Genomic DNA, 13,686 nt, shown 5'->3' on the forward strand with positions numbered 1-13,686 from the left:
AACACTATCTTCTCGTTTTGTGATTATCATTTATATTCTTATTACGCTATTTATCATTCCATTTAGAACACATGGTACGTGACATTTGTATGTCTAAATGTTCTTATTAGTTCGCCACATTGAGCTACTTTGGTGAATCAGCGTTACTCAATCTTCCATATTCCTGGCATTGAAAAAAGACAAGCAAATAAGTCCTAATATTGGATTTTGTGGTACTCGCCGATAGACTCACACATCCACACAAACACACACACACGCAAGCACACCCACACCCACGCACGTACGCACACACACACACACACACAGACACATGAACGCGCACACACACACACATATATATGTATTCATATATACAGTATATATATAGTATATATATATATATATATACAGTATATATATATATATATATAATACCGATAACCTAATGAAAAGGTGTCAGTAATTGTATCATGACACCCAATATTGAACATATTTGAGTTGCACATACTAATGGAAATGGATATACATTGTTAGTTTCCTCCTCTGGTAGCTTAGAAGGGCTAGATGGTGGCCACACTGCAATCTGGCTAGGTGGACTCTGTCTTTTCAAGGGAGAGAAGATTCAGATGAATGGACATGAAGGGGTCTGGCACGCAACAATGTATTGTCTTTTAGTCAGTTTATTGATGGAGCAGTGAGCAATATCTTAGTATGTGTGGATGTTCTGCTATGTAGTGCGGTGGGTGTGCTGTGTTTCTTAAAGGTTTAAAAGATGGCCAAAGGTTTAATAAGGAGACAAAATAAGAATATACAATTTTTATACCTTTTATTGTGGGAAAATATCACAACCAACAAACTTTGTATCTATGACTTGATTCCTGGTAGTGACAGGTACTGATGGTATGACCTGCATGACAACTCCAGATGGATGACGAAGTAAGGTCTTGTTAATGTACACCAAGAGCACCACTAAATACTCTGACAAGTACCTGCCAGACGGACATCAAAGGGATAACGGTCTCCCTGCTGCCCATCTTCAGAACATGTCACCATCATCACCTCCATCTAGAGGTGCAACTCCAATGGACAGACACTTTCCAGACTAGGTCCAAGATCTCTTATCAATTTCAACTTCAACATTTCACTCCAGTGAATGCTCTCCTCCTACAAGTCCGTAACACAGAAAATGTCACACACTACAACAACACAACAGTCCAAAGTTTCTTCTCACACAGAGTGATGGGAAGGCCCCAGGACTGTTGCCAGTGATTGTGGTGCTGCAACTTTCCAGTCAGTAAAACTTGAGGTAACAGTTGTTCTTGTTGTTATTATTCCATACTTGTCAAACTTCCATTTCTGAGCCAAAACAGTGTGATACTTAGTCTCATACATCCATAATTTATGGAATTCTTATACAAGAGTGTTTATTCTAATTATAAAATAACACCCTCTTCAATGTAAGCTATTATGTGCAGCCAGATTCCACTGTGCAGTGACCATATGTACCTCCTTTGCTATTATACATACATGCCAAAAGGCCTTCTCCCCCTTATGCCAAGCCAAGCATACACCCACCCTAAAACCTTGGTAAAAGATGGTGTCAAAATCACTGCTTCCAGTGTTACAAATATATCTGATAAAGAGTTCTGTCTTGAAATATTGCCAAAATAAGGACAATATCATCTGGTGTCATCCATTTGTAGATAAAGATGCCACACAACAGTAGCCAAACTTTGGAATCCAGCTGTACAGTGGTCTTATAACAACTGATAAATAAAATTACCTCACCCTTGAAATTCACCTTGTTAAGATGAGCACTTTTTGGGAATAAGGCATTAATGACATGTATAAAAGTTTTTTAAATACTCATCACTATATATTAATGAACTACAACAACTCTTATCACATACAGATGTAGTTACCTTTCCTTGTCATAAAAAAGAATAGAAAGTAGGATATATTGAGAGAACTTCAGCAATTTAAACTATTCCTGGTTTAAACAACATCATCAAACCCACAAGGAAGTAAACTTGCAATTCTCCTTATACTTTTAGCAGAGTCAGTACTTCTGCTCTGCATTGCACTTGGCCTCCTGAGTATTAATGATGAACCAAAAATTCCAATCACATTCAATTTAGATTATATAGAGTTAGGTACAATTGTAAATAATTTTCCAATTTTCTTTAAACAAAGTAAAACTGGGGATCTATGGGCAAGCAACATATATCTAACAAAATATACTTTTTTGTGACAATTTTGGTGATGAGGTTTTTTACTCTTAAAAAGAAAAGAAAAACTGTAAACTGTTATGTTCATTCAGAATGCTGAATACTGTTTTTGATTAGAATAGTGAAAATATACAATATAATAGTGATAAAAATATACAAAGCCTCATTATTGCACCATGGCAAGTATAAATATTAACCCATTTATTTTAAGCCCCATCCACATAAGCAGTGCTTGCATACACAAGTTAGAAATTCATTGTGTGATAGATTCTACCTTCATCCATACTAAAACAAATTTCTCACTTGTGTCTACAGGCACTGCATGCTCGTGTGGATAGAGCTTGAGGGAGTATATACATTTATTATTTTCAATTGATTTATTCATTTTTCTTCCTCCAGGCAAAAATTGGATAATTTACTCAGTTGTGGGATGAAATTAGGACAAAAAGGGATTCTTAATAGATAAAGAACCCCTCCACCCCCTAAACCTGTCCTTTTGTCCTAAGTTCACCCATGAACTAAGTAACATCATCTGGTCTTAGCCTGAACAAATACCTATGAAGTACATCAACTTAAGGAAAGAATTACTTTCTAAAATAACAAAAATACATGATGTACTCTTTGTCCTACACATACAGACATACACATGCACACATGGCACCTGCACTTGCAAACCTATCATACGAAGAGAGATTGGCTAAACTGGAGTTACCGACACTGGAGCAAAGAAGAGAGAGAGGTGACCTATTGACCATCTACAGAATCATGAAAGGCACAGAGGTACTCGATAGTGAGAACTTACTTAACTGGGACAAAAGAAACACAAGAGGACATGGAAAGAAAATAAAAAAACATAGCTATAGAAGAGAACTGAAGAAAACTTTTGGACACTTGGAACAAACTGGACAATGAAATAGTATGCGCAAAAACCATTCATGAGTTTAAAAACAAACTAGACACTGCAAGATACAAAGGCGGGACCTCACGAGCATAGCTCCCCTTCCCGTAAAATACAACTAGGTAAATACAACTAGGTAAATACAAAGCATCCACAAGTTTTGAAAACAATAACAACACTTATTTTCAACAACATCACCACATATAAAGACAAAAACGAGTAATAAAATTCAGGGAATCTGCTGGTATTTGCAATAAAAAGTACATCGTCTATGGATAATTCATCCCTTAACCAGAATATCTTCAGTTACAACAACCACTCCATATTGGTGACAAATCTGTTAACTTGCATATATCCTTTTCCACCTAGACCACAGCACAAAAACAAGTTATTCTAAACACCCTTTTCTTTCTTAGACAATAGCTTTCATGTTAACTTAAAACACTCCAGTTTGAAATATATCACCTCTACTGATGGCTGTTGTCGGCTTTCTCAGGAGACTCCGAGGCTGAAAAAATACTGTAGGCTACTTTTTCTCCTACACAGGAGATGGACACATTAACACACACACACACCAACTTCATACACATTAATTACTATTCAATGCCCTTCCTATCTCAGCACCTCCTAAAATCAACCCGTACTAAAGACATGAATGCATCAGTATCTACATACATAATACTAAGGGCTTTTTTCCCCCTTTAAAGGGAGGTAGCCAAAGTCAAAAGGCATAATTCCACTCCCACCCATTTTATCCCCACCCACTCCACTCCCATTCACAAACCCATCAGTATCAGTATCCACCTAGTAAATTCCACTTGAAAACAGTTACAGCACTTTTTTATTTTCTTTTTAATGGGACTTGGCATAAAATACCATTACTGAACAGACAAGACTAATAAGCATTCAAACTGAACAAACTGTTCACACAAGACATTTGTTACAATATATGGTGGTCCAGGGAAATGGATGTCAAAAATAATGGTCTCCCTGCCACCTGCCTTCATATCCCATTGATACCTTCACCTCCATCTGGAAGTGTAGCTCCAAAGGGCGCTCTGTCTCCAGACCAATCTTAAAAGCTCTATCAACTTTGATTACCGTTTCTCAACATTCTCACATGAGGGGAGCTGACAATCGGTAACTGCTCCCCACCTCATGATAACAGGCAACAGACCCACAAAAAAGAAAAAGAAAAGAAAATCAATAAATAAATAATAAATAAATATATAAAAAAAAAAAATAAATAAATAAAGAAATAAAATAAAGAAATTAAAAAATTACATCAGTCTATTTCTTCTCAGATCTATGGGAAAGCCCAAAGCTCACTCTTTACTACAGTAGGTTTCCAGTCAGTGAAACCCAAGGCAATAATTATTATCATTATTCTCAATTCCCTATGAAATAGTAAGGAAACAAGTAAAACTCAAAAGATTAAATATTCTGCTGTACAGGTTTGACTAGTTTTTCCTCCATCTTCCCTTAAACAAAATGGCTTCATGCTATCCTTCTTTCCACCTTCCTACTTCATAAAAGAATACTAATAGCATATTTCAATCTATTTCATATAATATTTCAAGGTATTGTGCAATTATACCCTGAGCAACTTAATTCTTTTTCAACAGTCATATCATTTTGTTCTATAAATGTTGTCACATGAACCTGTAAAAAATATACAATATTGTCATAACCATCTTCAGCAAATACCCTCACCCTCTTTCCTTAAAAAGAGACAACAAACAATTCACTGCACAGCTGTTGACAGCCTTATACCACAGGTGCAGTCATGAGAAACCCTACAGTTCATAAAGATCATGAAAATATAGCCATTATGCTTAACACGCACACTTTTTCAATATTCAATCCCACAAGAGTCTGCTGTTACTTGTCCAAAATACAAAGAAGTCCTTCCCCAGGTGCCAAAGTGACATTCTTAAAGATAAGGTAACCCTCCTTATCATGGGATGACACTGCAACAGCTCCACCATAGTAAAGGTGAGATATATCCGCATCCAGCAGCTGTGGACTTAGATTAGAGATGACAGCATACTGGTGACGCCGTGGGTAGAAACGGTCAAGTACTACCAGGCCATCTCTTGCAATCCTCATCTGTATAAATACATACACAACACATATTAGCATTGGTTTGCCTAGGCATACTGATGACTATTTCTCATGGTCTCAGTTATGTTGTAAATAAAAGTGTATTCTTCATGAAACTAGATATAACCACCCCAGAGTACTTTGTATTACACTGTCCTACATTCACTCTTTCTAGATAGCAACACAAAATTGATTGATTGAGCTACATAATCACTTCATTGAGTCACTTATAGGCTGAACTGGTGGCCACAGATCTCCTGGAAGAGAACTAAAGCATCCGAGTGATTCACCTGGAGATATGAATAAAATCTGTAGGTTAAAAAGATTGTGTGTAATTATGTGTAATTATGTGTAATATCAGTTTCCATAACAAAGGTTCTTACCTTGTAATTTGTTGATTTTGTTGGGTGATAATCACCTTCATAGTTAAAGATCCCATTAACATATATTGGAACCTGTAAAATAAAATCAATTAAACCTCTCTACATAAAACTAACTTTGAAAATAAATCTAGATTTTGGTATACATGTATTATACAATGACCAACACATCTTTTGGTGAATAATATCCGAGACTAAGGTTCAGTGCTGCTAAACTATTAAAAAACAAGCATCTCACTTGGATAGACAAAGGGTAAAGTAGGTGGATAGGATAAATGATGTTATAAGAGCACACAGTGAGGATACTAAACAAGTCAAAATGTATGAATGACAGCTGCAGAGGAATGCATGGACAAAAAAATGACCTACTCCTTAAGAGGGATGCATTAGGGATGAAGAGTTATGCTGGAAAAGAGGTGAGGTGCAATTTTTGCATGGTTTAAGCAGAAAAAAGTAAAATGGATGCATATGACAGAAGCAAAAAGAGTGGGGAGGATTTTACTTTTATGACCATCCAACTTGCTTTGTGGGTGGTGGTTGATTGACTAGAGGAACATAACTAGAAAAGCACCTTTTCTTGCCGGAGTTTTATCATCTGCCTAACTGGTTCTATTGTGTGGTTGTGATTGTAGACATTGTTAAAATCCCATCCAGGACTAAGGCTTTTCCATGGATCTGTAGTGCTAAAGCCTGCAAATTTTTGGTCTGTCCACTGCATAATTGAAGTCCAGTTATGTGGCTGTAATATAAACCATAGGAATTAAAACCAATGTTAAATGACACTTTAACAGGAAAAAAATATATATTCATTCTAATTCCTAGATACATGAATAAATGAGTTACTCTGTAAAAAGATGTTCCCTTGCACCACCTAACTTCAAAGCAATTTCTTACCTCCACTTTCCCTTGCTTAGGGCCATGGAGGTTGATTTCATCTCCATAATGAACAGAGACAGTGCCAGGCAAAGTCAAGAGAAATATGGTAGCCCCAATGGAGCTATAGTGTTGTGCACCAGGACTCGAGTGGCCAGCAGCCAAAGTAGCAACATGCCAGTTGATCCATGGGAAAGACTGGTGGGCATCCCAAGCCACCACAGACTGGATCCGTTCTGGAAGCTTTTCAATGCCACTCATGTCCAGTGGGGCATCGATCAAGTCCACGATTGTGATGAGGCGATCCAGATGAGGGAATTCAAACTCACGCATCTTCTCCAAAAACCCTACAGGTACCTGAATCACATATATACATTATTTTCTATAATTCATCATATAAATGTACATAAACATTAAATCTAGTGAACAAACTATGAGGTAATACATTGCTCAATACAGTAGAAGCCCGATTTAACGAACTAATTCAGCCAAGGTCCAGTCCGCTAAAGTGAATTTTCCGTTAAATTGAGCGAGTGAGCGTTGGTGTAACAGTGTTGCCAGAGCAGATTGTAAAAATGATACGTACCTAAAAATTCCCTACTGTACACACACACACTTACAGTATATATATTATTGTAAGTGAATTATAGGCAGCACAATCGTGAATTGCAAACGAACAGCAATGTGCAGTAATTTGTTGCAACGTGTGTGTGTGTGTGTGTGTGTGTGTATTTACCTAGTTGTATTTTACGGGAAGGGGAGCTATGCTCGTGGGGTCCCGTCTTCATATCTCATTTTATCTAAACTATTTTTAAATTCATGTATTGTTTTTGCACACACCACTTTCTCATCTAACTTGTTCCAACTGTCTATTACTCTGTGAGGAAAGCTGTTCTTTTTCAAATCTCTTCTATAGCTGTCTTTTTTTATTTTCTTTCCGTGTCCTCTTGTATTTCTGTCATCCCATTTTATCAGATTCTCTCTATCAGTAATTTCTATGCCTTTCATGATTCTGTAAATAGCTATCAAATCTCCTCTCTCTCTTCTTTGCTCTAGTGTCTGTAGTTTAAGTTTTTGTAGTCTCTCTTCATATGATAGTTTTGAGAGTGTTGGTGCCAGTTTTGTAATTGCTCTTTGTATTCTTTCAATTTTTTTTTATACATTTTTTTGTACTTGGTGACCATATCGTTGCTGCATATTCCAATCTTGGTCTTATCAGGGTGATTAGGATTTTCCTCACCATTTCTTCATCCAGGTATGTAAATGCCACTTTGATTGTTCTTATTAAATTATAAGTTTCTCCAAAAATCTTATTTATATGTTTCTCAGGTGACATATCATTCATAACAATGACTCCCAGGTCCTTCTCATTTTCTACTTTTTTTATTCCTTCTTCTCCCAAATTATATGATCCTGTTATTCTGTTTTTGCTTTTTCCAAATTCCATTATACTACACTTTTTTGTATTGAACTCCATCTCCCACTTCCTACTCCATTCTTGTACTTTATTTAGATCTCTCTGTAGTGATTCACAATCTTCTTCAGTTTTCACTCTTTTCAGTAGTTTTGCATCATCTGCAAAGAAGCTCATATAGCTTTCAATTCCTTCATCCATATCATTAATATATATAGCAAACATTATTGGGGCCAGAACTGTTCCCTGCGGGACACCGCTTATTACTTCATTCCATTTTGAGTGCTGGTTTCTTATCACTACTCTCATTTTTCTTTCTTGCAAAAAGTCTTCCATCCAATTTAGCAGTTTGCCCTGTATTCCTCCTTCAGTTTCTAATTTCTTAAGCAACTTCTTATGTGGTACTTTGTCAAAAGCTTTTTTTAGGTCTAGAAATGCACAATCAGCCCATCCATCTCTTTCTTGTATTATATCTATTAGCCTTGAATAGAAACATATTAAATTGGTGACGCATGATCGTCCTTGTCTGAATCCAAATTGCCTTGGATTTAGTACGTTGTTTTTTTCCAAGTATTTTACCCATCTATTTTTGATAATTCTTTCACAAATTTTTGCTATTGTACTTGTTAGAGAGACTGGTCTATAGTTGGTAGGTTCTTCTTTATTTCCTCCTTTATATATAGGTACTATATTTGCTTTTTTCCAATCTTCTGGAACTTTTCCTTCTTTCAAGGAACTGCTTATTATGCTATGTATTTTGTCTGCCAGTTCATTCCTGCATTCTTTCAGAATCCAGTTTGCTATTTCATCTGGTCCATGTGATTTTCTGACATCAAGATTACTCAATTGTATCAATATTTCATTCTTTGATACTTCTATTTTTTCTATAGGGGGGACTTTCTCTTTCCATTCAATCTCTTCAGGTTGTATGTTCTCCCTTGTAAACACTGATTTAAAATGTTTGTTCATAATTTCCGCCATTTCCATTTCCTCAGTGTATTCAACTCCCCCTTGTCTTAATTTCTCCAAGTCCTGTTTGTTTTTCAGTTTATTGTTTACAAATCTGTAGAATAGTTTTGGTTGATCTTTACATTTTTCTATGACGTCTTTTTCATATTTTCTCTTTTCCTCTCTGCACGTTTGTACATATTCATTTCTATAACTGGTATATATTTTCCATTTTTCAGGTTTTCTGTCTTATTTCCATCTGGTCCAGGCTTTGTCTCTTTTGTCTTTTAACTCCCTACAACTTTTGTTGTACCAGCATTTTACATATTCTTTTTCTTGTTTTTGTCTTGGGACATACTTTTCCACTCCTTTTTTGTAAATTTTTGTCAAAATATTCCATTTCTCTTCCACTGATGTTTCTTCTTTGTATATTTCTTCCCAGTTTTCTTGTTGAAAGAATTCTCTTATTTTATCAAAGTTTGTTTTTTCATACATCATTCTTCCTTTTCTATATTGTTCATTTCTTTTGATATATTTTTCTTCATTAAGTTCCAGTTCAATCAATATGTGGTCACTTTTACCTATTGGTGTTTTATATTCAATCTTGTCCACTATTCTAGGTTCAGATGTAATTAATAAGTCTAGTCTCGATGGTTCTTCTTCATTTCTATACCTAGTGTTCTCCTGTATCCATTGTGTCATTGTGTGGTCAATAATCATCTCAAGTAGAGCGTTTCCCCATGAGTCATCTCCACCCTTTACTGTCATTTCTTCCCAGCAGATTTCTTTGCAATTAAAGTCGCCCATCATAACTATTCTTCCTCCATCTTCCATTATTTTATTTAATGTTATCTTTGTATCCTCTAACATACTTTTATGTTCACTCTCCTCCCATGAGGCTGTTTTTGGAGGCACATAATTTATCACAAATTTTCTGCTCTTCTTATCTCTGTCTTCCACTTCTATCATAATCATCTCTACTGTATTCTTTCCATATATGACACCTTTCACGTTTATATCCTTCTTAGTCAGGAACATAACTCCACCCCCTTGCTTTTTCTCTCTGTTTCTAATCCAATAATTGTATGCATCATGTCCTACACTGTTGGGTGGTAGTGGGCCTTTTAATTTTGTTTCTACAATTCCCATTATGTCCGGTTCTTTTTCTTTCAAATAATCATTCAGCTCATTCAATCCTGTTATTAATCCATCTATATTTGTGTAAGACACTCTTAGTTTTCTGCCACTTCTATTGTGTTCTCTGTTTCCCTTATGTTTTTCTTTTGTATGTCGAACTTCCTTAGTTTCATGTTCACTACTCTCCAATAGAATCTCTCTTTCTCTGACTCCGTTCTGTTCTCGTTTTTTGCCTTAGCTTCCAGTCTTTTCTGCTTTTCTTCCTCTCTTTCCTCTTTATTCATTTCTCTTTTTATCCATATCTTTTTGTATTGTTCACTTGTTGCTAGTTTCCCTGTTTTGGATAAGATATTCTCTACCGTTGTTTGTGACTTGAATTTAATCTTAATTGGTCTGGTCTTGTCTGTGCTATACTTTCCGAGTCTAAATTTCTCTTCGATTTGTTTCATAATTTCTGGTTCATCTTCCTGAACTGATTCTAGTAATTGGCTTACTTTTTCATTTTCCTCTTTGATTCTTGTGGTTCTATCTGTGTTGTGTTTCTCTTCCATTCCTAATATAATTATACATTTCTTCTTGTCTGCTAAATCTCTTACTATATTCTCCTTTTGTCTCATCACTTTAATAACTGAGTCTTCAGTATGTTCTTTCAATTGCTGTTTGACTATGTCAGTGAATGAAACCTTATTTCCTTCTTGGGTTTTCTTCCAATTTTTACTTTCTTTAGCTATCGTTTCTCTGTTTTCTTTACTATTCTTCTTCAATTCCTCATTCTCCACCTTTACATCTCTTAACTGTCTTTTTAGGTCTTCTATTTCATCAGTTAAGTTTTTATTCGCCTTTTCTAGTTCTTCCAATCTTTCAACTCTTTGTAAAATGGTGTTCATATGACCTAACCTACTCTCCAAGTCCTTGATCACCTTATCAACCTTCTTCTCTAGTCTTGTCAGTCGGGGGGGGGGTTGTGTCCCCCCCACTCTCTTTAAATCCCTTGAAAATATTCTCATCACTTTCTACTGTATTGTTCCTATCTATACTTCTAATCTTTACATTCTTATTAGACATTCCGTCGTCCTCCAGCTCGTCTTGCGGTCGCTTGTTTACTTTTCGGCGGTCTGTTAGGACCAAGTCCTCTACTTCCTCATTACCTTCCATTTCCCCAGCAATCCCTCCCCTTCTCCTCTTTCCTTACTTTCCCACTACCCCACGAGCAATTTCCCCCCACCCTGTAAATACAAAAAGGCACTTCTCTTTGCGTTGGGATCCACAATCTGCACTTTTCTTCAGAACGTTCTTCAAGCCGTCCGTTCGTTGAAAGTGTGTGTGTGTGTGTGTGTGTGTGTGTGTGTGTGTGTGTGTGTGTCATGTAACAATGATATGAGCTGTCTGTGAATTTCGGGGAATATTAGTCATAGCTTCGTGTTTGGTTCTATGTACATAATTCTAGCGATTAATAGGACTGGGCAGTTGGTTTTTGGATAGTGAGCGTTATTGTTGTGTTGTTGCAGAAAACGTAGTTCATTGTTATACAAGTGTTTTTCATGGTGATTACTCTCGCGTACTGATTTTGAATTTCCCCATCAACTTACGGTTTCATTGTTTTGTTTTCCTATTAGACCATCTATTTCTACCTGAATATATTTCTGCTACAATTATACTTTATACATATACTGAATTATATATTATTGTATATATATTATAGTACGTATATATATATATATATATATATATATATATATATATATATATATATATATATATATATATATATATATACCTCCAAAATACTAAATTATAAATTTTTCCTTGACTCCACCACCACAATCTGGTAACATCTAGTAACATTGGACTCTGAGACACGCATGTGGCCAGTTGACGGAAAACGCTCAACTTAGAGGACCGTTCCCGCTAAACTGAGCTATTTCCGTAGACACGCGTCTGGCCAGCTAGCGGAAAATGGTCAACTTTGTGGACCGTTTCCGCTAAGTTGAGCATTTTCGTTATTGCTATTTGCAGTTCGCTAATTTGAGCTTCCGCTAAATTGATATCCGTTACATCGGGCTTCTATTGTATATCTATCTATACGAGTACACCAAGGACTTCTTCACAATTATAGGGGCAGCAGCCAAGTCAAAGACACAAAACCACTCCCACCCATTCCACTCCTAACCACCACCCTTGTTTCCCTTTTGTTTTAGTTTCTCATGGATGAAAGGTCATCTCCATCTCTTGCCCACTGCCTGGATTGGAAGCAATGCAGCAAGACACAGCACATCCACAGCAGGGGCTCTCACTTACACAGTGCCCCCCTCCCCACACACACACACTCTGTCTCCTCATGCTCAATATGTCTGTCTATCTATATACCAAAGGCTTCTTTCCCCTTATATGGAAGGTAGCTAGTCAAAGGCAGGCATCCACTCCCACCCATTCCACTCCCACCCACCACCTTTATTTCCCTCTTAGCTTCTCATGGATGAAGGGTCATCCCTGTCTCATGCCCACTGCCCAGGTTAGAAGTAATGCAGCAAGACACAGTACATCCACAGCAAGGCTGCTTCACTTAATTGGCGACCCCTCCTCTCCATCCCTTCATGAAGAAAATAGAGATGATGGGAAGAAATCCCTTTTAGGCTGCATCAAACCATCGACCACACATATCCAACAGGTAACTCCTTTAAGTGTTTTAATGTGAAATGTAATACAGGTAATTCTCCATTACATAAGGAATACATTCCTAAAAACCTTGCCTAAGTGGATATTGCATAATTAATCATAATTTCCCCATTAAGAACAATGGAAATAAGGGAGGTTAGAGTTAAGGTAATTCCTTGTTTTTAATTGGTTTCAAATAACAAATGTGTGTCTAAGGGATGGGAATGCTGGGAGGACTGGAGGAGTACCTATATAGTTCCACTTTACAAAGGAAAAGGAATCAAATGTAATTGTGGTAGGTTTAGAGGGATCAGTTTGTGAGCGCATTTGGAAAGGCTTAAGAGGAGGCTTTAACTGAGAAGATTAGGGAAGGAACAGAAGGAGTAACTGACGAGGAGCAGTATGGGTTTAAAAAAGAAGATGTATGGATCAGATTTTTGTGGTAAGGCAGATTTGTGAGAGGGCTTTGGTAAATGGTAAGGATGTTTTTTGGCCTATATATAGATTTGGAAAAAGCTTAACAGTGTAGACAGAAAGTCACTGTGGGAGGTATTGCAGCTACATGGGATTAGAGAAAACCTGTTATGGGCAGCCAAGATTCTTTATGAGAGTAGTAGAGCCTGTGTTAGGACTGGAAATAGAGAGAGCGAGTGGTTTGAAATAAAGGTAGGGCTGCATCAGGGCTGTGTCATGTCACCATAGCTGCTCCATGGGTGCCTGGAAGGGGTGGTATGGGAGGTAAATAGGAGGGGAATGGGCAAAGGATTGGAGATAGAGTTAGCAGAGAGAAATGGTAGATGAGCCAGTTTTTGTTTGGAAACAACACTGTGCTTGTGGTGGGGTCAGAGTAGGGATTAAGGCAGTTAGTGACGTAGTTCAGGAAGGTATGCAATTGGAGGAAGTTAAAGGTAAATGTGGGTAAAAGTAAGGTGATGAGATGTACCACGTGAGAGGGAGAGAGTGGCTGTGAGTTGAAGGTAAGCCTTAACCTCTTCCGTATGATGATGCCTACATAGGCGTCATGAGGCGCAAGTGGATATACAAGGATGTCGGCATTGGCTTCCTGATTAT

At 37.0% G+C, this 13,686-nt stretch overlaps 1 protein-coding gene across 7 annotated transcripts in view; it reads right to left on the bottom strand.

Annotated features, from left to right (window-relative positions):
- LOC143032005 (uncharacterized) overlaps positions 1-13,686 on the bottom strand; it is a 529,471-nt gene that overhangs the window by 451,852 nt on the left and 63,933 nt on the right. For 6 of the 7 annotated variants that reach the window (XM_076196461.1, XM_076196463.1, XM_076196459.1 and 3 more), the window contains 4 exons: positions 6,483-6,818; positions 6,160-6,327; positions 5,592-5,663; positions 3,295-5,214 (listed from right to left, as the gene is read on the bottom strand). The exons of the other annotated variant lie outside the window; for it this stretch is intronic. In XM_076196461.1, the coding sequence (XP_076052576.1) occupies positions 4,987-5,214; positions 5,592-5,663; positions 6,160-6,327; positions 6,483-6,818 (804 nt within the window). In that variant the 3' untranslated portion in view covers positions 3,295-4,986. Of the gene's footprint in view, positions 1-3,294; positions 5,215-5,591; positions 5,664-6,159; positions 6,328-6,482; positions 6,819-13,686 lie in introns of those variants that run through there. 7 annotated transcript variants of the gene reach the window in all.

This window comes from Oratosquilla oratoria, chromosome 12 (genome assembly GCF_046742065.1).
Source record: "Oratosquilla oratoria isolate Oo_2021 chromosome 12, ASM4674206v1, whole genome shotgun sequence".
Classification (NCBI taxonomy): domain Eukaryota; kingdom Metazoa; phylum Arthropoda; class Malacostraca; order Stomatopoda; family Squillidae; genus Oratosquilla; species Oratosquilla oratoria.